The 22638-nt window shown below is 38.6% G+C and overlaps 1 protein-coding gene across 4 annotated transcripts; it reads left to right on the top strand.

Moving 5' to 3' along the window:
* The first annotated feature begins 314 nt into the window (after positions 1 to 314).
* LOC123746090 (BBSome complex member BBS2) lies at positions 315 to 21808 on the top strand. 4 transcript variants are annotated; one of them, XR_011224970.1, is made up of 17 exons: positions 315 to 422; positions 4023 to 4157; positions 4297 to 4521; positions 5680 to 5868; positions 6288 to 6470; positions 6982 to 7110; positions 7606 to 7699; positions 8694 to 8902; positions 9962 to 10024; positions 10195 to 10350; positions 11558 to 11734; positions 13041 to 13259; positions 15506 to 15672; positions 17722 to 17870; positions 20403 to 20506; positions 20813 to 21155; positions 21191 to 21808. XR_011224970.1 is itself a non-coding variant. In XM_045727354.2 (16 exons), the coding sequence occupies exons 2-15, from the start codon at positions 4041 to 4043 to the stop codon at positions 20501 to 20503; spliced, it is 2178 nt and encodes a 725-aa protein (XP_045583310.1). In that variant the 5' UTR covers positions 315 to 422; positions 4023 to 4040; the 3' UTR covers positions 20504 to 20506; positions 20813 to 21808. The 4 variants fall into 4 exon arrangements, 3 of the variants coding, with proteins under 3 accessions (XP_045583310.1, XP_045583312.1, XP_045583311.1); XM_045727354.2 differs by having other exon boundaries at positions 20813 to 21808; XM_045727356.2 differs by lacking the exon at positions 315 to 422 and adding an exon at positions 2752 to 2851 and having other exon boundaries at positions 20813 to 21808.
* Positions 21809 to 22638: the final 830 nt, after the last annotated feature.

The following is a 22638-nucleotide window of genomic DNA, read 5'->3' as shown; positions in this document are numbered from 1 at the left end:
TTATTAAGGTTAGGCTGCATTGGGCTCGGTTGGATTAGATTGGTTTGATTTGGGTTACGTTAGGTTGGATTAAGCTAGGTTAGTCAGGTTTCAAAATTCAAAATTCCACTACGCCACGAAGCAGCCTCTGTGGCGTAGTGGTAAAACACGCGCCTGGCTCTTCGGCAGCACTTTGACCTGGATTCGTATCCTGGCCGTATCATATTCAGATCTATAAACTACTTTAGAAAGGCCTATAATGCATATTAATATTAATTTACACACTCCTGGCGCTATACGCTAGGAATTTCAATATGGCGTTCAAATAATTTTAGGCAGGGGGTCTCTGGGTCGGTTGGTCGCTACGGGTCATCGACCACGACCACGACCCCGCCAGTCGTCAGGAAGCAGCGGCGGCGTGAGCATCGTCGTTCCCCCTCTAGGTAAGGCTGATAATTTTTTATTTTTTTTTTTCTAATATATCTAAGCAGTTGGGAGGTACGCATGAATATATAGTCTACCTCCACCTACAATGCATTATACATTTGTTCGCTATTATAACACTGAGTTTTAGTAATGTCTCCGAGAGTAATTTTTTCATTTTTTTTGTTAATCCGGGTTGTGTAGTATTCAAATGTTTGTATTCCAATAATGCTAAATAGTCTGTCCTCTCTCGGATTTTGTGGAAGATTTTTTTTTTTTTAGATATATACAAGAGTTGTTACATTCTTGTACAGCCACTAGTACGCGTAGCGTTTCGGGCAGGTCCCTGGAATACGATCCCCGCCGCGAAGAATCCTTGTTACAACCAAGTACACATTTTACTGTTGAGTTAAACAGACGCTACAGTTAAGGATTTGCGCCCAGTAAATCCTCCTCGGCTAGGATACGAATCCATTTTGAGGATTATGATTTGCCAACATTATATGGGTAGGATATTATGTAGAAGACACTTTCCCAGAGTGTTAAACTGCCCCGTCGTCATGCTAGGCTCGTTAACGAGGCGGTCGACCCCCCCCCTCCCCCCCCCCCACCAACCCCACCACCCGAAGACGCATTTATTATCGACTTTCATGTACTGTGTATTAAAAAAAGATTCGTTCATGCTAGGCTTGGGGGTTACACAACTGGTCGGGGTCCGGTTACACAACTGGTCGGGCTTCGGTTACAAAACTGGTCGGGCTCCGGTTACAAAACTGGTCGGGCTCCGGGGGTGTTACTGGGGCTTAGGGTTTGTGCATGATCGGGCTTCGGTTCATGCATGGTTGTGATCCAGAGGTTGTTTGGTTCGTTCATGCTAGGTTTGCGGTTACACAACTGGTTGGGGTCCGGTTACACAACTTGTGGGGCTTCGGTTACACAACTGGTCGGGGTCCGGTTAAATAACTGGTCGGGCTCCGGTTATCTTAACTGGTCGGGCTCCGGTTATCTTAACTGGTCGGGCTCCGGGGGTGTCACTGGGGCTTAGGGTTGTGCATGATCGGGCTTCGGTTCGTGCATGGTTGTGCTCCAGAGGTTGTTTGGTTCGTTCCTGCTCGGTTTGTTGTTACACAACTGGTCGGGCTTCGGGTTGTGCATGGTCGGGCTTCGGGTTGTGCATGGTCGGGCTTCGGGTTGTGCATAGTCGGGCTTCGGGTTGTGCATGGTCGGGCTTCGGGTTGTGCATGATCGGGCTTCGGTTCGTGCATGGTTGTGCTCCAGAGGTTGTTTGGTTCGTTCCTGCTCGGTTTGTTGTTACACAACTGGTCGGGCTTCGGGTTGTGCATGGTCGGGCTTCGGGTTGTGCATGGTCGGGCTTCGGGTTGTGCATGATCGGGCTTCGGTTCGTGCATGGTTGTGCTCCAGAGGTTGTTTGGTTCGTTCCTGCTCGGTTTGTGGTTACACAACTGGTCGGGCTTCGGGTTGTGCATGGTCGGGCTTCGGGTTGTGCATAGTCGGGCTTCGGTTCATGCATGGTTGTGATGCAGAGGTTGTTTGGTTCGTTCATGCTAGGTTTGCGGTTACACAACTGGTCGGGGTCCGGTTACACAACTTGTGGGGCTTCGGTTACACAACTGGTCGGGCTCCGGTTATCTTAACTGGTCGGGCTCCGGTTATCTTAACTGGTCGGGCTCCGGGGGTGTCACTGGGGCTTAGGGTTGTGCATGATCGGGCTTCGGTTCGTGCATGGTTGTGCTCCAGGGGTTGTGTGTTAGTGCCTCATGTTTCTTTGCTAGATCATCAGGTTGTTTCTTGACTATGACTAATTGCATGTTTATTTTCTAGGGCTTCATTGTTGCATTTTTGCAAGAATTCCAGGTTTCTTTTTGTGTATAGGGCTCAATTGTTTGTTTGCTTTGGCTCCAAAGTTAGTTGTTAAGGCAAGGGTGGGGGGGGGGGGGGTGTTGTTAGGGCTAAGGAAGGGTTTGTTTGGTAGAGCTTGGGAGGGAGTTTGGTTAGGCTCTGGGGCTGTTTGTTTGGCTTGGTGTGGGTTTGATGAGGTTGTTTGCATGCTAGGCTTGCGGTTACACAACTGGTTGGGGTTCGGTTACACATCTGGTGAGGCTCCGGTTCCAGAACTGGTCAGGCTTTGGTTACACAAGTGGTCGGGCTCTGGTTACAAAACTGGTTAGGCTTCGTGGGTTGTGATCCAAAGGTTGTTTGGGTATTATTATTATTTTGTTTAATATATATATATTTATATATTAAACAAACAATTAACATCGTGCAGTGTACCTGTGCATCAAAATATATTACTTTGCAACCTGTATAAGTCACTAAAAAAAACAATTATGCTACTCTTATGACAAATTCGCTACTTGTAGCGCGTCAGGTCGCTACTTTCAGCAATGTGTAGCTGGTAACTCTGTCCGGACACAACATTCCCCGGGAGGTAAATAAACACTCCAGAAGTTCATAAGTTGTTTGTCAAGAAGTCATGAAATAAGTGCTTTTTCCGCCACGTTGAAGATATTTGTAGCATGAAAGAAAGACTGTTTCCTGTGGTATTTTGTTGAAATATGTGAAGAAGCTTGATCATTGCTGGTTTATGGCAGAGTTGGCTGAGTTTCTTAGTATTTTGAACTAACGAGTATGTTATATTGTGTTATTAAGATCAATAGTTATTGATGTTATATCAAATTAAGTTTTCAACATAATTATGGTCTTGTATTTAAGTTTCTGATAATATTCAACACGGCTCTGGTTTGAGATTCATCTGAGTTTGCCTGAATTTACCTGAGGGCCATCGTCTCACTAGTGGCCTCAAGGAGGACAGGATGTTGCTGGCTTTTAAAGGTCCACCTCCCACCCCCATGATTTTTATACAGCTATATTTTGAATTGTGTCTCAGAGAGACTGCAGGGCCCGCATTAGGTCAGGATGATTTCCCCATGTACAAGAATGTAACAACTCTTGTATATATCTCAAAAAAATAAATTGCAATTCTTTTGACCATGTCGTAACTCGGTCGATTTAGGCAGCGTCTGGGATCCTCTCGGACGTAGGTTCAAACCCTCGTCACGGTCCTTGTGGATTTGTTCGCTAATACATTCTTGTTCATATTATCTTACTTTATACTGTATCCAAATGGTATAGTGCCCCATAGGTCTGTATTCAACATATGTACAACTCTTAGATTAAATGTTGCTCAGTAATGGTCCTAGTGCTTGGTATTTGAGTAAAGACTCTAATCATACTTTAGGTAGGTATTGTATAAGGTCCATTATGCAGACAGTTCTCAGATTATCTCTTATAAAGTGTTGTACATTCTATGATATGATTCACTCTAATGATATGCAAGACAGTAATAGCACTGACTACTATTTTTACAGAGCATGGAAAAAAATGCTTGAGTCAGTAGATAATTGTCATCCACATCATCAGTGTTGATGCAATATCTATAAATTCTTCTATAAAAATTGAATCTAATATTAAAAATATCTTCTTCACTATACACTAGTACAGTATCTTGAATCTTCTATAAAAAAATAATAATGTACCAGGACAGGAATGCATGGGCACATTCTTAATCAGCACTAACAATAATTTTTTGTGTTTTTCAGATTATATGAAGTGGCAGTATGTTAGTTCCAGTATTTACACTGAATCTCAGCCAGAAGATTCTACCAGGACGAGTATGCATTGGGAAATATGATGGCGTCCATAGTTGCCTTACTGCATCAACTACTGCAGATAAGGTAACAAATATAAGAGTTTGTTCACCACAATTTTACACTTAAGGTAACTAGATATTCATGTCCTTGTATGATGATAATTTTTTGTTACATAATTTTGTTTTATTACTTGTATATAGTAAGATTTAAATACATTTTGCAGGTGTTCATTCACAACTCTCATCAGCGACTTGGTTTAGAAGGGGGTCGTATGTCTCTCAGCCAAAGTAGTGCCGAGGTATCCCTTCTCAACATTAATCAGACAGTATCTGCACTCACAGCTGGTGGATTGATCAAATCCAAGCATGGTGATATCCTCGTTGTGGGAACTCCAACTAATGTTTTGGCTTATGATGTTCAGAATAATTCAGATGTTTTTTACAAAGATGTAAGTTTTTGTTTTATTTTGTATTGGAAAATATTTTTTGTTGCATTTCTAAAATATAATGAGCAATATTCTTAATTCAGCAAGTCATCAGTTTAATTTTAAACAGAAATTTCTGGGTTTGGAGACCTGCATTAAAGGAAAACATGATATGAAATGTACTTTATAGTATCCAACTAATATAATCTCAGATTGAGCACATTACTTTATAAAAAAAAGTTTCACTAGGCTTTACATGATATGGCATGGAATTTGTAGGTAAGAAATGTACATTATATAAAGCCACTAATATGCAGTGTGTTTCCAGGCATAACGTAAACATTATTAATTTAAGAGTGCTGTGGTGTAGTGGTAAATGCTCTAACCTGCTTGCCTTGTGAGTACAACCCAAGTTCGAACTCTTGGCAAGGTGGAATGAGTAGGAGCATTCCATCAATTTTTGCCCCTAAGCACCCAGCAGTAATTATGGATCTGGAAGTAAAACAATAGTAATATTATTATTATTATTTATTAACAGTATTGTAATAATAATAATAACAGTAATAATTATATAAAAATATACACAAAAACACTGTACAGTGGTCAAATAGTTAATACACGAAATGCTTATTTAATAGTCACAAGTGCACAAAGAATTTTGAGCATAATGATTAATGACTCCTTTTGTAAGGGAAAAACATGTCACTGAATAACCTAACCATTTCCAATACTTAGTTTAAAGCTTAAATCACAGCTTAAAAGATGATGTAAGAACAGTTCTATCTATAGGACAGGTTCATGTATTGTACAGTCAGGTAGGACAACATACTCTGCACTTAAGTCTAAAGGAATTTTTTTTATTTTAGTCGACTTCTGCAGGGTCCTCATTGATACTAGGAAATTAATAAAAGCATTTAATCTAGCCCAGAATGATCTACAGTATTTTTTTTGTTTTGTTTTTGTTTCACAGGCAATTATAGACTTTGCCTGCCAAGTTACAGAGTTAGGTGAGTGACCACTGAGAACATGCACCTTACAACCCATTCTCTCAAGAAAGTACAGTACATACAATTACAATAGTTTATATATTCAGAAGACATGATTTTATATTTTGCCTTTTTCCGCCTGAAGAGTTAACGCTATTCTCGTGAAGATAAAATTAATAGTAATTTACTTCAACAGGTATCAGATGGAGCAAATGCTATTACTATTGGTCAGTTGGGCCATCATACATATCCACTGGCTCTCATTGGAGGAAACTGTTCCATCCATGGCTTTGACAGTGAGGGCAATGATCCATTTTGGACTGTGACTGGTGATAATGTTTCATCATTAACACTGGCAGATTTTGATGGAGATGGAGAAAATGAGGTAAGCAGCAATATCTTTGGTAAGAACACCAATGTTAAAAGTTTTTTATTGTAAATCAGTATGGAAATTTTGAAAGGGTTTCAGAGGGTCGTTTCTTTTTTAGATTTTGTTGTATTGTACATTTGCTGGTAGAGTAGTTATACTGTGGGCCAGGTGATTACAGGTGTCATGTGTGGGCTATATGTTTACAGGTGCCTCATGTGGGCACCTGTAAATATACAAGTATATTTACAAGTATACCATAGTAAGGATGTATACACTTAACCTACATTATGTAAACTCTGAAGCACCTGTTGATCATTAAAATACTGAGAAATTTTATCTTTTTCCTTCAGTGTTATCAAGAATTTAAGTAGGTAAGTTATGTTTGTACAACAATATATACAGTAATCTTCCATATTTATTCATTTCTATTGCAGCTTTTGGTAGGTTCGGAGGATTTTGAAATCAGAGTTTTCAAACAAGAAGAGATTTTATTTGAGATGTCGGAAACGGAAGCAGTGACGGCACTCTGCCCGATGCAAGGTTCTCGTTTTGGTTATGCCCTTGCCAATGGTACTGTTGGAGTTTATGAAAAGCTGGCAAGGTGGTGGAGAATTAAGGTGATTTATAATGTATTAAAAGTACCATTTATTTTATTGCATTTATTTCTTATTATGAGATGGTTATTGTATCTTATTTAAAAACAATAAGTTATTTATTATGTCTTCTTTCACATGTTTAATTTGATATCTTGCCTTGTTATGCATAAGATATGCATATGCATAAGATATGCATATATTTTGCCTTGTTTATGCATAAGAATTTTAGTTTTATCACTCTATGACCTATGTCAAATTCTATCTCTCATCATTTATACATACATTGTTTGTGTATTTACAAATATGTATATTTATCACGCAAATGATAATTTCACATTGAAAACAGTACCCATGAGAAAAGCACTGGTCAAAGAAAAATCTTTATTTTAGACAATGTCACTTGTCTTCCTTACCTTAGGGAATATTTGAGTGTACTGCTCACACATTAGCTTTTCTTATGCAATTAAAACTTAATTTTTTATACTGTTCTCTCTGTGCTTTAATAAATAATGTTTGTTTATTTTTTTCCTAGTCTAAGAACCAGGCAATTGCAATCTACAGCTATGATCTTGATGGTGACGGTGTTCCCGAGCTGATCACTGGCTGGAGCAATGGGAAGATGGATGCTCGCAATGATCGTAGTGGAGAAGTTGTATTTAAGGTCAGGTTATGTTTCATTGTCTTACCTGTGCACCTGTTTCCAGGTAGCATATTTCAACCACACCTTCCCGACCTCAACCACACCTTCCCGACCTCAACCACACCTTCCCGACCTCAACCACACCTTCCCGACCTCAACCACACCTTCCCGACCTCAACCACACTTTCTCGGCCTCAACCACACCTTCCGGACCTTCCAGACCTCGACCTGACCTTTCCGACCTCGACCACACCTTTCCCATTTTTCCTTTATAAGCACTAGCTCTATGTGTGCATGTCTTTGCTAGCTTTGATGAAGCCTTTATGGGCACTAAGATTACCTCTAAATAAAGTTTATCTTCAACTGTTTTCTTTGCAATGTCTGGTAGTAAAACCATATGATGAGCAATGCTTGGGGTTGAGCAGTATTATTACTGCATGTGGGGGCAGGGTCTTAAGATGCTGAAATGGTTAAATGACTGAGGTGACTTGTATTAAAGAAATTATTCCATTTCAGGACAACTTTCAGTCAACTATAGCTGGTATTGTGCAAGGAGACTACCGCATGGATGGCAAAAATCAGCTTATTTGTTGCTCTGTTGATGGAGAAGGTTAGTGTGAATTTTATATTTTATGTTAATATACCGTACAGTATATTAACTTGGATGAAGCATTTTGGTTTAATTTAGATTTCAGAATTTTGGTCTGAATGGCTTAATTGAGATAGGCTGATAGCCAACATATTCAACATCCCAGGAATGTGGACTGCTCAGCATAAAGACTTGAGGTAGAAATGAGGAAGCAACATACCAAAATGGACTTGGATAAAAAAAAATAAATCCCCTTACCCAGAGGTATGTCTCTCAGATGTGAGTAGTTAAGGTTTCAATGGCTACAAGGGAACCAGACCAAATCCTCACATAGCACCTCAGGCTAGAGTACCTTCTCAATTAGGAATGAATAGGCATCAGTCACCCTACCGAGCCTCGCTAAGGTGTTGGGTGTGCCATAGCAAACAGCACCGGGTGGCAAATAATTGTAACCTGTAACAGGTCACCAGAGTCCATTCACTTAAATCAGTCTTGATTCCTCCCATCCCTCATTGGGAGGAATAAAGCTGTTGGCATGAGTGCTGCCATCTGGTGGCAGCCAAGGATAGCAGTAAGTTTTGTAAGCAAGTGGTTTGTGGAAGCACTACTGGGCTGTTTTTTTGTGATACTAAGTAGGACTTAAAATGGCTTTGAGTGCTTATGAGTGAACATTTTGCAGTCCCACTGGGATGAAAATATTTTTCCAGTGTCTCCTTAGCACTTAGCACTGTGACATTTGATCATGATATTTGACAAGATCCATGTTGTGTTGGCATAGATGTAACCGTGTCTTGGGATCAAGATGGATTTTGCCTTGGGTAGTATTTGAGTGGAATAGTCTAGAAAAATAAATATTGTAGAGCTTTAGAGTGATGGAATAGCTTGTTTAGCAAAAGTAACATATTTTAAAATTCAAAATGCAAAATGCAGGAAGGTATATATATAAAAACTAAGGTAAAACTTTTTCACAAAAATCCATATAAAATGGCAATTGGGTAATTTCTTTTCCATGAAGTTCGTGGTTACCAGTCTTCTTCACCTGAGAGTCGGTATTCCATGATGGATGTGAATGTCGAACAAGAAACAATCCGAGAATTGAGTCAGAGACGCCACAATCTTCTGCTGGAGCTGAAAAACTATGAGGAAAATCAGCGCATGGGATCATCTGGAGAGGTGCTCTTCGGGAAACCTTCTACTGCTGGGGACCAAGTTGGAGTCATACCTGTAAGTTCCTATTTGATAACTACTAAATTTTAACATGTTATGCAGGTGCAATAAACTTTGATCAGAGACAAACAGCAGTGTAAATTATACATCATCCAGCTAAAGCTAAGACATTGAAACTTGAGATAATGTATCTTCATGAAAATTACAGAACTGTATTAGACACTGTCCTGCTGTCCAAGTACTTTAGGTATGGAATGCCGTTGAATGTGGCAACTGTGGGAATATGGCGACATACCCTTTCATCCTTGCAAAATATTTATATCCAAAAATATCACAATTCAGGTACACAGTACACTCTGAAATAATATTGTATAAGAATACTCACCAAGGGGCAGTATGTTGCTCACCATACAAACTGCTAGGTGTATGTGGTATTGTTAATTGAATTGAGGAGGCAGAATTGTTAGTTTAGGTTATAACTGAAGAGTTAGATTGACATGAAGAACACGAGTCTTTTAATCTGAATTATTTTGGCAACCCTAGTTAAAGCTTGTTTGTTGTTGTCTGGCTTTGTCTTTAATGTTTGAAAAGGTTTACATTGGAAAAATCAATCATATGCCAAGTTCTGAAGACAGTTCTGGACTCTACGAACTTTAAAATTCCTTTAATGACATGTCAGTCTCCTCGGTTCTATTTAAGGATTTTTAGATCTCTTGATCACCTCTTCCTCGTACAAATTACTGTGTATTTTCTGTCACCATATAAATTATGGTCATTAATTCCTCTCTGGGTTCTGATGACATTATTCCCTTAATATAGGCAAGGATTTTTGTTAGTTTTTTGTATGAGGAGGGACTCCTCCACACATCTCCAAGCTATAGTACTGGGGCTATCAAGCCTTAGGTAATTGCGCAGTGTGTAGTTAACTGGAGCTGGCTAACCAATAAACTAGTGTATAGAGAAGGCTGAGTTGAACTGAAACAATGTAGTAAAGCTGTCCAAATGAAGTGAACAGCAGGGCCGTGTCTGACTGTATTTCTTGAGAGGTTCTGTAGTGCAGAATAATTATTTTTTCTCATTGCGATTTTATTTTATGGACTTCATTTTATTTTTCAGGCCAACACTCAACTTCAGACTGGGCTTGCTATTAACATGGGTAGTGAAGAGAAAAATAAGCCAGTAAGTATATATAGAAAGTGTATCTGCTTCTAGCTCTAAGGACTTTGTGTGGTTATGAAGTATCAGCATCAGCTTAATCCCGTGGCCTCAAGGCTACGGGACTAAGAACTTATATGAAACATAATAACTTTTAATCATTATTTCTGGAATTTTTTGTTTACATTTACCAGCCTCACGTGGAGATTGCTCTAGCCACAACAAATGACACTGTAATACGTGCTGTCATCATATTTGCCGAAGGTATCTTTGAAGGGGAAAGCCATGTGTTTCATCCGAGAGAATCGACACTGAGCAGCAACATAAGGGTCCCTTTATACCCTCCCAAGGTGAATGAATTTATTACACCTTTGGATAGATTTTGAATAAGCTTTTTTTTCTACTTATAACCAATACAGATGCCAATATTTTATTTATCACATTATACAACACCACAACATTCATGAATAATTATTATATAACAAGACCATAGTCATAATAAAAATAATTATAGACATAAATAATCATTATAATTAAAAATAATTATGCAAAAATAATCATAAGAACTGTAATTATTATACACCACCACCACCATTGTAAGAACAGTAATTATTAATACAATAACACCCACAGTCATAAGTGATTATTTAAATTTTTAATTTTTTTGAAGTTAATGCTCCACTTTTCTTGGAAAGTGAACCTGCTTCTTAGATACACTGTACTCGGTTTCTGTTCGTAACCAACCTGTCTTCTGCCCATGATTTCTGCACGTCACCTGGACAGTGAGTTCTCGGCATTGCACCTGCGTTATAATGCTGTTGCAGCACGAAGAGAGAGAGAGTGCCTGGGTATGTTTCTTCCCAGTGAAGGGGGCATTATTCATCTGACCGACCAGCATTTACCTTTGGGTCACCATCAATAGTGACCTTGATAGGAACAGGAAGCCAGCAGCTTGTTTAAGATCCCCCCTGGGGGATTTTGGTCAGCGATTTGTGTGAAGAATTAATTAAAAATACTGTATGTACATTTGGAGAATGGATTATAGATTTTGGTTCATAATATTTAAGAATTTTCTATGTATTTTAAGAAGAGTTGATGGCACTACATTCTGTAAATTTAACTCCATTGTGAACAATGTGCTTACCACAAGTTTTGCAGTTGATGGCTACCCCTTGTGTAATATGAAGGGCAGTTGTGTAAAAACAGTCTTGGTATCAAGGAAGGTTTTGTAGTATTAGGGAAGTCAGGACATTCAACAAGGATATGCACAACTGTAAGAGGGACACTGCAGTTAGGACAATGTGATAAAATAAAATAGCAATAAATTGTGTAACCTCTTAAGAATTTGTGTTACAGTAGTTACATAGTAAAGTTTATTTTTTAATATCTATATATATTCCTTTTTTTATTTAGAAACTCTTAGTTAAAGAGTTTATACAGGTGAGACAGGTTTGAGCAGTGTGTTAAATATCCAGGGGCTTTGTTCATTTATTTATTTTGATCTTTATTAATTTCAAATTTATATGTTAAGTGAAACTGAGTTTTTGTTTGTGGTAGGATGTTCCAGTCGATCTTCACATCAAGGCCATGGTGGGATACAAAGGGTCATTACACTATCATGTATTTGAATTGACCCGTCAACTTCCTCGCTTTTCAATGTATGCTCTCTGTACCACTGCAGTCAACCAGCCTCAGGGATATGTCAAGTTCAAACTGACTGAACGCGTTGCAAGGGTATGTTCCATATTTTATTCTGAGAATACAGTTGACATAGTTGTAAAATTATAATATGGACATTGAAGTGTCACTAGAATACCAAAGATTTGAGAGACCTCAGAAGAAAACAGATTAGAGAATGGCAATGTAGGATGCATACATTTGTTATGCTCTTATTGGGTCAAATTTATATACAGTGGAACCTCAGCTTACGAATGCCCCTATTTACAAATTTTTCAGGTTACGAGCTTAATTTCTTTGTAAAATTGGATTCGGTTACGAGCTTTGCCTCGAGTTGCAAGTTTGTTGATACACGTATGAGTCGAACGAGTGTGTGACTCCTGGTGGAATGGGCGACTGTGCCTCAGTTTAACAGTGCCTCCCGTGTAGTGACAATCGCGCTTGAATTCTTTGTAAAGAATTTAATTGTTTTTCAGCTTTTTGGGTTTCTAAACATAAAAGTACTGTAATTATTATATATCATGCCATGGGTCCCAAAAAAGTCAGTAGTAAAGTTCAACCTAAGAAAATAGTTGAGTAGAGCAGTAGAGGATGTCCCTTCCTCATTAAGAAAATGTGTGAAGTATGGGAAGAACTGGAAAGTTTTGCTGAAAAGACGCGCCAAGATAAAGCTGTAGCAGGCTGTTGCATTAACCTTTTTAATGACAATGTGATTTCTCACTACTGACAAGTGTTAAGATGGGAAAAACAAGTCTCTTTGGAAAGGTTCTTAGTGAGAAAAACAAGCAGTGAGCCACAACCAGGTCCTAGTGGTATGCAGGCAAAACGTAAGGGAGAGAGTACCCCAGAGAAGTCATCACTGCCTGATGTTATAATGGATGGAGACTCCCCTTCCAAACACTAACCCCTTTTCTCCTCAACCATCTCCTCATTGTCTTCCATACATCAACAAAAGTCATCAATAAAGGTAAGCTATAACTTGTATATACAGTACTATAGTACAAAATATTTGTGCTTGTTATGTATGATATGTATTTTGAAGTTAATATTTTTGAGAGTGTGGAACGGATTAATTCAATTTACACTTTCTTATGGGAAAATTTTTTGTTTCGGGTTACGAGCCATCTCTGGGAACGGATTAAATTCGTAAACGAAGGTACCACTGTAGCATATTTTATTAGTTATTGTAACTTGTACTTTGTTGTCAGTTGCTTATTTAGCCATAACATCCATTATATGTCTGACATGCTTGTATAAATAATCGATGTCAAGATTTGTGTGTTTGGTTCACTGATAGATGTGCTTGACTATATTATGATACAATGAAAGGTATCCCCTATTTTACATCTCTACTTCTTTCCAGATTGTTATGTGGATAAATTCAAGCTTTCTGCTCCTGGATGATCTACAAGCAGATGAAGAAGGAGGACTTGATGTCTCATTTCTGTCATTGCGTTCGAATATGCCACTCATTATTCAGGCCACACCACAATGTGAGATCACTATACGCTTGGATGATATGGACTTGGCTGGTGATATCATGCAGACACTTAGTAATTATCTTAACTTGGAGGACTTGCAGGTAAGATTTTACATCTTAAAAAGCATATATTTTTCTGCAGTTTACAAGTTATCAAAAAGATGCTTTTAATTTGTAGATTAGTGATGTGCAGTGATGTCTATTTTGTATAGTAATCCCTTGAATTGCTTGTGGAAAGTATTCCAGAAAAGTCGATGGCAAAACATTTGTGTGCATATCAAATTTAAAAGGTTTGTGAAAAATAGCTATATGTTTAGGATATCCCAAGTAGGATCTTCTTGAGGTTATCTTGGTGATTTCGGGGCTTAGTTTCCCCGCGGCCTGCTGGATAGTCATACTGGCTTGGCGTTCCCTCCTGATAATTACTAAATTCCCCGCGGCCTAGTCCTCAATCAGGCTTCCTTTTTGTTACCCCCCCCCCATGAAGCAGCCTGTAGCAGCTGTCTAACTCCTAGGTACCTATTTACTGCTAGGTAACAAGGGCATCAGGGTGAAAGAAACATTTTGCCCATTTGTTCCCTACCTTCACCGGGGATCGAACCCGGAACCTCAGGACTACGAATCTGAGGCGCTGTCCACTCAGCTGCCAGGCACCCTCAGGATACCACCAGTTCTGTCTTAGTTGACACATTGTTGGTTTAACCATTTCCTTTCCCTCGTGTTCCATGGCCTGCATTTCCCAGATCATCGGCATTGTCACCAAGTCTAGCCAGCTTGCAGTTTACCCTCGGCTCTATGATTTTCACAAGTACTGCTGCATAAGCACCAGTCTTCTCTAACATGTCCTGGGCTGATATTTCAGCCCACCCTCTCGAGTTGCCACAGCACCATAAAAATGATGAGTTAAATTGGCCAAACCTAACCTAACTGAGGACCCACAGATAGAAAACAAGACAGCCCGTCAATTTTCCGAGCCACTATAATTTATAGTACATCATATGTTGGCTGTTTGGGATTTATATGTCAAAATGCAATGTATTATTAGAGAGGACAGGTTGAATATTCAGGCTTGGGGGATTTGGGCAGTCTAAGAGGGTTCTGGCAGCCCGGTATTTGGTTAATGTTTCTGGTCCCAGTCAGTCTTGTGTTACTATGAGCGTGTTTCCCATCCGGGATCTCTTGTTCATTTTATAACCTGCTACCAATTGTCCTCCCCTGGTATGTCCTGCATTTTCTTTGTGGTTATTTAGCTTCTGGGAATCTCCAGTGGGTTTAGAAACCTAGCATTGAATATAATGAAATGCCTCTTTCTGATAGTCACAATGGCTCCCTGATTACCCTCCTCCCTTCCAGGTTTGTCTGTAGGTTTCAATGCTTCGTTTTTTGTGAATCTTGCAGTTATATGCAAAGCTCCACTGATTTTCTGGATGCTTTCCTGGTCAGATGGCTGATTATCACTGTCTCTGTGCCTCTGTGAAGGGGGGCCAGGTTCTGGCTCTGGTCTCCAGTAGGCCAAACAGAACTTCTGCAACTGATATGACCCATTAGAAAGGATCAATCTCGGTGAGATAGCTTTAGTCAGCCATTGGGGCTCTACCAAAAAGAGGCATTTCATTTTATTTGAGGCTCGGTTTTTTAGTTGTGGATTGAGAGAACTCTTATCTGTCTCCCCCTCCCTAACTATAAAATGTAGAAAACCATTTGATAAGCTCCTTCACAGTGGAATAAAGGTCAGCTAGACCCTGGCAAGTGAGCAGTATTCAGTGTGGATCCAAGCACATTTTGGTAGCAAAATCACTTGGATAAGGTACACTAAACATATCTTTTGTGAATTTTGTTTACATTTTCATAGTGAATGCCAGTTCACCAAATTCATGGATTCACTCCAGCAGTACAATTCTCTTTGTATTTTGAACAAATTATAACAGTCTAATGACAAGGACTGAATCCCTTTGGTGCACGTGAACTTCCAAGAGACTAGGTGCTGCTGAGTGAATTTCACTGTGTTGCTTCCAAGTTCTGATGCTTTACCAGATGTATTTTTAACATTACTTGGCTTTGACTCAAAATCTTGCTTTTATTTTAACCCTTGTACTATAATTAGATATTACAATTAAAGCTCTGTACACATACATTCCTTATTTTTAATTTGTTTCACCTCTTACTGAACTGTATAATCAAACTTTTCATATATTAATCCTCACTGTAAAATAATATACAATGTTTGGGTTACCTGTGACCTTATTTCTCCTTATTTAAGTTTTTAGTACTCAAGGCTATATACCAGTGTATTCTGCATTTTTATTAACATTTTATTAAATAATAACAAATGATATTTCTATAACTAGGTGGAGGCAGACTTCCCATCTGAATTGGAGCAGCTTGGGTCAGTGCTGGAGCGTGTTGAGGAGTACCATGCTACCCGTCAGCGTCTCTCGGCAGAAATGGCGGATCATTCGGGAGTTATTCGCACCCTAGTGGTTAGAGCAGAGGATGCTAGGCTCATGTCTGACATGTTAGTAAAGCTTTCTTCATTGTTTTCATTTGCTTAATTCATTTCATGTTAAGCAGTTGTTATTTTGTTCATACTATCAATTTTGTCTTTTATTCTACTTTCAAACATTGCCTTGTATACATTTATCAATATTCTTATGTATCTTGGACTTGTTAAAAATCTGAAATTTAACATGTGATTTTAAATTACTTTTAAAGTTTTATGTAAAATTACTTTTCATGAACTTGAAACAGTACATATTGTCATTCATATTTTTTGTTTTCCTATTTCCGAGCCATTGCATTCAGTTGCCCCATAATCAAAATCCTATTGGCAAGACGTGGAAGAGTTAAGGCAAGGTAATACACTTCACCAGCATAGCAGAGATTTTTTTAAGGGCTTCTGTCAGGCCATACTGGTACTGGGGACAAATTGGACAATACCCATCCAGCTAAAGATGATCTCGAAGATTCAGTCCAATAAATTCAAAGCCCTTCCAAATGCTACCAAATACCATTCTCACTAATCTGATGAATGAAATGCCTGCCCACTATCCACAACCTTCATTAGATGGCACTACCTACTTAGGAAGAAGATTACCCTGCCCCAATCCTAAACATATTTCTCCTACACAATAAAATCACAATAATATGATATATCAATGAGAATTTTTAGAGCTGGGCTGTGGAATTGAACTGATTTGCACCGTGCAAATAGTTTAATTTATGTACCCTGTTTTTTCTTGCTTTGCCACTAGCTGCCTATATTATCATTTAGTCCCATTACACAGCCTTGACAGATCCTCTAATTGACATTCTGATGGAGGGGGGGGAGGGGGAGTGTATGTGTCCTTGCCTCTTTCTCAGGCTTTCTTGATCATTCTTTGTTTTCTGATATGGCCTGCTTTTCCTAGGTCCTCTGCATGGTGATTTGGTCCGGCTAGCTGACTGTCCTACTTTGAGGTTATGCAAAGGTTTGCCGATTTCATTCCTCAAGGCTTCTGTTGGCCCTTATGATATTGGCCAGCAGAAGTTCCTTGTTGAAAGATTTTTGGACTCGCCACACTTTGGCACATGACTTTATTTATTTGCTTGTGGGGTTGTAAGGTTTTGCATGGGGTAATTCTAGATTGAGGGGGCAAGCTTGCTACCATCTTGTGGAGGTCAGTCAGGGTTTGTCAGTCAGATTGTTTTCCTTGTTTACCTATTGGGTAACCATTTTCCTTTAAGCAATTGCTTGATTTATTGCACCTATGCTTTCTGATGGATTTTTTCCCAGTTTGTGGTTGATCTCTGATTCCCTGGTCGACTTGTCTAATACTGAACCAGATTTTGTTCCCGGCAGATAGGTCTCAGGGGCCTGGTGTGTTGGGCCAAGGTTTGGTAGTATCAAAGCCAAATTTGAGAAGCTACAGTACTTGGAACCCACAGAAAAGGTCATTTCCTATGATTCGATATTTTATTTTATGTTGACTTTTCCTTCTCAAAATGTATTCACACAATACAACTCTGTCATTAAAAACTATTGTTGCTTCGTTGTCTCACCAAACCCTTCTTATTTTTATATCAGTTTGTGCAAGATCATACACCAGCTTAGCATTCCTTATCTAAAAATATGTACCTCCCACATATGACAAAAAGTGCTGGGAAAACGGGACACCACGAGCGAAGCTCTCATCCCGTAACTACACTTAGGTAATTAATCACATGGCAGTAGGTTTTCTGGTTAGTCTTTTGATGCAAGATCACTATCAGTTCTCCTTTCCTAATTCTCGGCCAACTTTCAGTCTCAAGTGCTCAACTTTATTATTTCACATTTTTCATCTTTGTGGAGTACCATCCTCCATTTTACAGGTACCTTCTTTCTGCCCTCTCACTTGTACCACAATATGCATACTATATACCTTTATGCTTGAAATATGTACAGTACCAGTATTATATAATTTTTTAAATTGCACATGTCTTTCAATTTGCATCTGTTAAAATTTACTCCTGACTTGCCATGCATGCCCATCATGTCATCCTTAAGGTCCATTAATAAATTAAAGCAGATTATAATTTTCTTTGACAGGCAGAGCATGCGTCAGTGGTACGGTGAGCTATACAATCTCAACAAGGACCTGATTAGTGGGTATAAGATCCGTTGCAACAATCACCAAGAGCTTCTCAACTGTCTTAAGCAAGTCAACCAGACAATACAAAAAGCTGGAAGGCTCAGAAGTTAGTAAAGTTAAATGGGTTTGTAATTTTTTAGTTAAATTTCTGCACATCCTTAGGTTTTCCACATTTAAATTCAACAGCTTTAATAATAAATGGTTGTACTTCTATAGTTGATTTAGTTTACACATAATTTAAGTCGGTTATATATTTAGACAAGAAAAAGTAATTATTAGCATAACCCATAATTATTATCTATAATAAAAACAGCAAGGTGAATTATAACATGATGCTCAACACATGGAAAAAATACACTTTGGACATTAGTGACTTGGACAATTGGGATCTTGGGGACAGATACATTATAATAGACAGGATACATAACCGTTGCCGGTCAGTTCCACCTGCGCTGTCAGGCGGTACTTGCCGCAAAGTTGATATTACCTAATTATTTAACTGTCTCTGAATGATTTTTGTTTTCAGTAATATTATTCAAGAGTGTGTAGTGTGATCTTTATATAATAAAATGTGTGAAACATGGCTCTACAGTATAGTACTCAAAAGTATGGTGGTCATATTAGTGATTCAATTATTTTGTTCATATAACAATAAACAAATAGTTTTGCTGTTAATGCACTATATACACACGTTACATATAAGTATCTGCATGTTTTGTTCACCATAACGAACCGCTAAGTTGGTATGGTGAGTCCAGACAATAACAGGTTGCCACACAGTCAGCAGACGATGCTCCTTCCCTCAACATTCCTCCTCCCACCATACTCTTTTTGTGCTGTTAATACACTATATACACATGTTATATATAAGTATTTACATGTTTTGTTCACCATAACTGTACAACTAAGCTGGTGTGGTGTCCAAACAGCATAGTTGTCACCCTACAGAGCATGACAAGTCACACCGGCCAGCAGATGACGCCATCTCCCTCACCAAAATGGCTCCTTCCATCATACTCCTTTTGCTGTTAGTACACTATATACACACACACACATTATATATAAGTATCTACATTTGTGTTCACTATAGCAAACCATTAAGCTAGTATGGTGAGTTCAGACAATAACAGGTTAAACGAACAAATCAACAAGGGCCATGACGAGGATTCAAACTCGAGTGCATGGGGGAGTTGTGTAAAACCCTGGTTTGTGTCTTGGAGAGGCTGCAGGATCCAGTAAGTTCAGTAGAACTTCGATTTCAACTCTTTTTGACCATGTCGTAGCTCAGTCGATTAAGGCAGCGTCTGGGTTGCTCTCGGACGCAGGTTCGAATCCTTGTTGATTTGTTCATTTGATGCATCACGCTATTGTGCTTTGTGTGTAATAACAGGTTACCACACACAGTCAGCAGATGATGCTACCTCCCTCCCTCACCAAGATTACTCCTCCCAACATACTACCCAGCACTAATTATCACCACAATTATGCTATTATCAGAATCCTGGTTATTTTTATCACAATCAGGGGGTCTTCTGTAATGCTATAATTGCTAAATAATAGCAGTTACATATATATTCTGACATTTTTAGGTGATGCTGAACAGCAATGCTGTTAGCTCATGTGGCGAACGCCAGCCTTGGTTGCTCACTCAATACTGAGGCTCTCACACCCAGTAATGTTACCCACATTTTTTTTTAAATGGCGTCTGTTTACTAACGCCCTGATGAAGCTGATGTGAACCTCGTATAGCTGCGGGACATTTAAATCTTGCACGGAACCCTCAGATGTATATACAAAATATATATATATAATATGATGTGTGCAGTTCAGTGACATTTACTCAAATTGTAAATATACAATTTGCGCAGTTTAAGGGTTAATAAACCTTCCCACCACTTAGGCTGTATGGTAAAGTAACTGTCTCACTTCATGCAGGGCATTGTTCAATCCTTGACTGTACAAATGGTTGGGCACCATTCCTTCCCCCCTGTCCCATCCCAGATCCTTGTCCAGATTCTATTCAAGTGCTATAGTTGTAATGGCTTGGTGTTTTCTCCTTTTTATAGTTCCCTTTGCCTTGCTTAACTACCTGTCCCACCCCAGGGTCCTCAGTTGTGATGTGATGATGTAGACCACTGCACTACAGTACCCATAAATTTTTAATTTGTAAATATTGTACTTTTTTTCTTTGGAGTCTTTTGTCTGTTAACATTGTATTCAGTCCAGTGAGTTGTAACAGGAGATAAAATGTCTGAAAATTTTCGGGGATGACCATACTGTACTGTATATACGTGGAGAAGTAATGGGGAAACTGGAGATGATGAAAAGTAAAGCAAATAGAAAATTTTATATATCAATATAAAGGGAGTCATTCGTGAATGGTAGTTTAAAAGCTGAAAAATATTTAAAAATAAAATATTCATCCCACTACAGAGTGTAAAAAAAAGAGAAATATTGTTTGTAAGTGACGAGCAATTTGGTTGCTCAAAGCATAGTAGTGATTTCTTGGGTACATTGCAATAACTGACAGCAATATATATCTCAAACATAAACCTGTGACTCAGATGTCAACGATATTAAACGTGTAAAATCTGTGAAACTTTAAAATCTGTCTTTAATACTGGAATCCTTTCAACAGCTGGTAAGTCAAAGACTGCAGTTGTGAGTGCCTGTCGACAAGCAATCAAGAACAACAATGTAAATGCACTAACAAAAATAATTCGCACCGGCAGTGCATAACAGGTTAGTAATATTATACGGTACTCTGTAATAAACTTTTTTTTAATTATATTTTTAATGGCAGAGAAGTGGAGATTTTTTGTAGTAAAATGATATAGCCAAATTAACCTATACTATTTGATTTGTCCTAAACAATTTGGGCACTTATAAACCTCCCACACTGGGAGGTTTACATAATTATTATTCGGCATAAAATTGTCAATTTCTGGATAATTCTGCATCCATTTAAAATTCTAACACTTTAGTTTCTTTGCTTAAGCTACAAACTAAAATTGGAGAAATGACACCTTTGACATTTTACATTTCTAGGACATCCTGGGACAAATTATTCAACTGAAGCAATGAAGTCACTGGCACGGCACAAACATTCATCTAAACAGTTGAGCAAAGTTTGCCCCGACTCCCAAACGGGAAAAGTTCAACCAAGATGGACATGGCTCCACAGATGACCAGGATCAGAGGGTCTATCTTTTCAAGATTGGAACACTTTAGTCTTGTCTCCTTAATTGGTAAGAAGAGCTACTTCAAAACCCACACTCAACTGCTTAGTCATCTTCCCACTTGGTGCCTGCTTCACACACTCTTGAAGGATTAGTGTACTTCACCCACACTGGAAGGTTTTAATTTACCTGCTTCACACCCACACTGGAAGGTTTTAATTTACCTGCTTCACACCCACACTGGAAGGTTTTAGTATACCTGCTTCACACCTACACTGAGAGGTTTTAATATACCTACTTCACACCCACACTGGAAGGTTTTAATTTACCTGCTTCACACCCACACTGGAAGGTTTTAGTATACCTGCTTCACACCTACACTGAGAGGTTTTAATATACCTACTTCACACCCACACTGGGAGGTTTAATATACTTCATATAAGAAGGCTTTGTATGCCTGCTTTACTTTTACTGAGTTACAGTATGTCTGCTTCATGCACTCTTGGAGGTATAGTATGGATGCTGTAGCTATTTAAAGGTTTAGTACATGTCACACATTTACTTAAAAATAAATAAATGAAAGAAGCAAAGTGGCTGCAAGTGTGTATGAATGCTGTAATGAATTTTGTTTTGTTATTGCTGTATATACTAATTACTGTGTAAACCATCTGTGATAAGTAATTAAGCTAGTCATATTTATATACAAGTTTTGAACTAGTCATCGAAGGAGATTAATCTGCAGATATGTTGCTTTAGTAATGACTGCAGTTGAAAGTGTCTTATGTCTCTGCAGAAGTTGTGCAACACAGTCACACTATTTTGGTGTATAGTAATTTCAATATTCAAATACATTGTATATATATGGGACAGTGTTTCATATTTACCCAAGTGCATGAAACAAAAGCAGGTGAAATGCACCTGCTTTTGGCAGGTGCATTTAATGGACTTTGACCTTTGTTTATGAGGGTGGGCTGAACTCGTGTGTTTCAGTTCCAGAAGCCATTTAGTTGCATGTCTTTGCATCTTTTTCTCTTTATTGATGTACTTCTTGAGATATGGGCACCATACATCCGCTGCCTATGCAGATGACTCATGAAGGTCATGAACAATTTCTTTAATACTTCGCCGTCCATTTATTTTAAGGCAATTCTGAAGTTGGAGAGTGTAGCATATACTCTTCATACAATGTTGTTTACATGGTCCTCATGCAAGTTTTCTATCCAGGATCGTGCCTAGATCTTTATGAGCATTCCTTAACGCTTTTTCACATGATGGAAAAATTGACTGAAAAATCAATTTAAGTGGAGTGCTCAGCACAGATGCGCATTCTATCAGAATCCAAGGTGAAACTCCATCTGGGCCCACGGTTGTTAATCTAAGACGTTATATACTGTAGAATGAATGATAGTTATTTTTAATATTGCTCATTAATTTGTCATGCTGTACAGAGTATAATTTTCACTTATTATTCAATCATATGTTACAAAATGATCTCTCCCCACTCTGTGAAGTGGGAAACGAGATCACAAAAAAACATTTCTTTTACTCGTTCATCATTCATTATCACTCCATTTCTCCAAGTAGAAATATCTGCAAATAGAATGTAACTGAATATCATTATAGTATACCCAATTTCCTACCTTCAAGGGATGGAGATTCATTGTCCGTAAGGATTTAGGAAATCATTAAAGCAAA

The sequence above is a fragment of the Procambarus clarkii genome, chromosome 78, assembly GCF_040958095.1.
Source record: "Procambarus clarkii isolate CNS0578487 chromosome 78, FALCON_Pclarkii_2.0, whole genome shotgun sequence".
NCBI classification, from domain to species: Eukaryota; Metazoa; Arthropoda; class Malacostraca; order Decapoda; family Cambaridae; genus Procambarus; species Procambarus clarkii.
The sequence above is the reverse complement of the archived record's forward strand: the minus strand, read 5'-3'. Positions and strand labels throughout refer to the sequence as shown.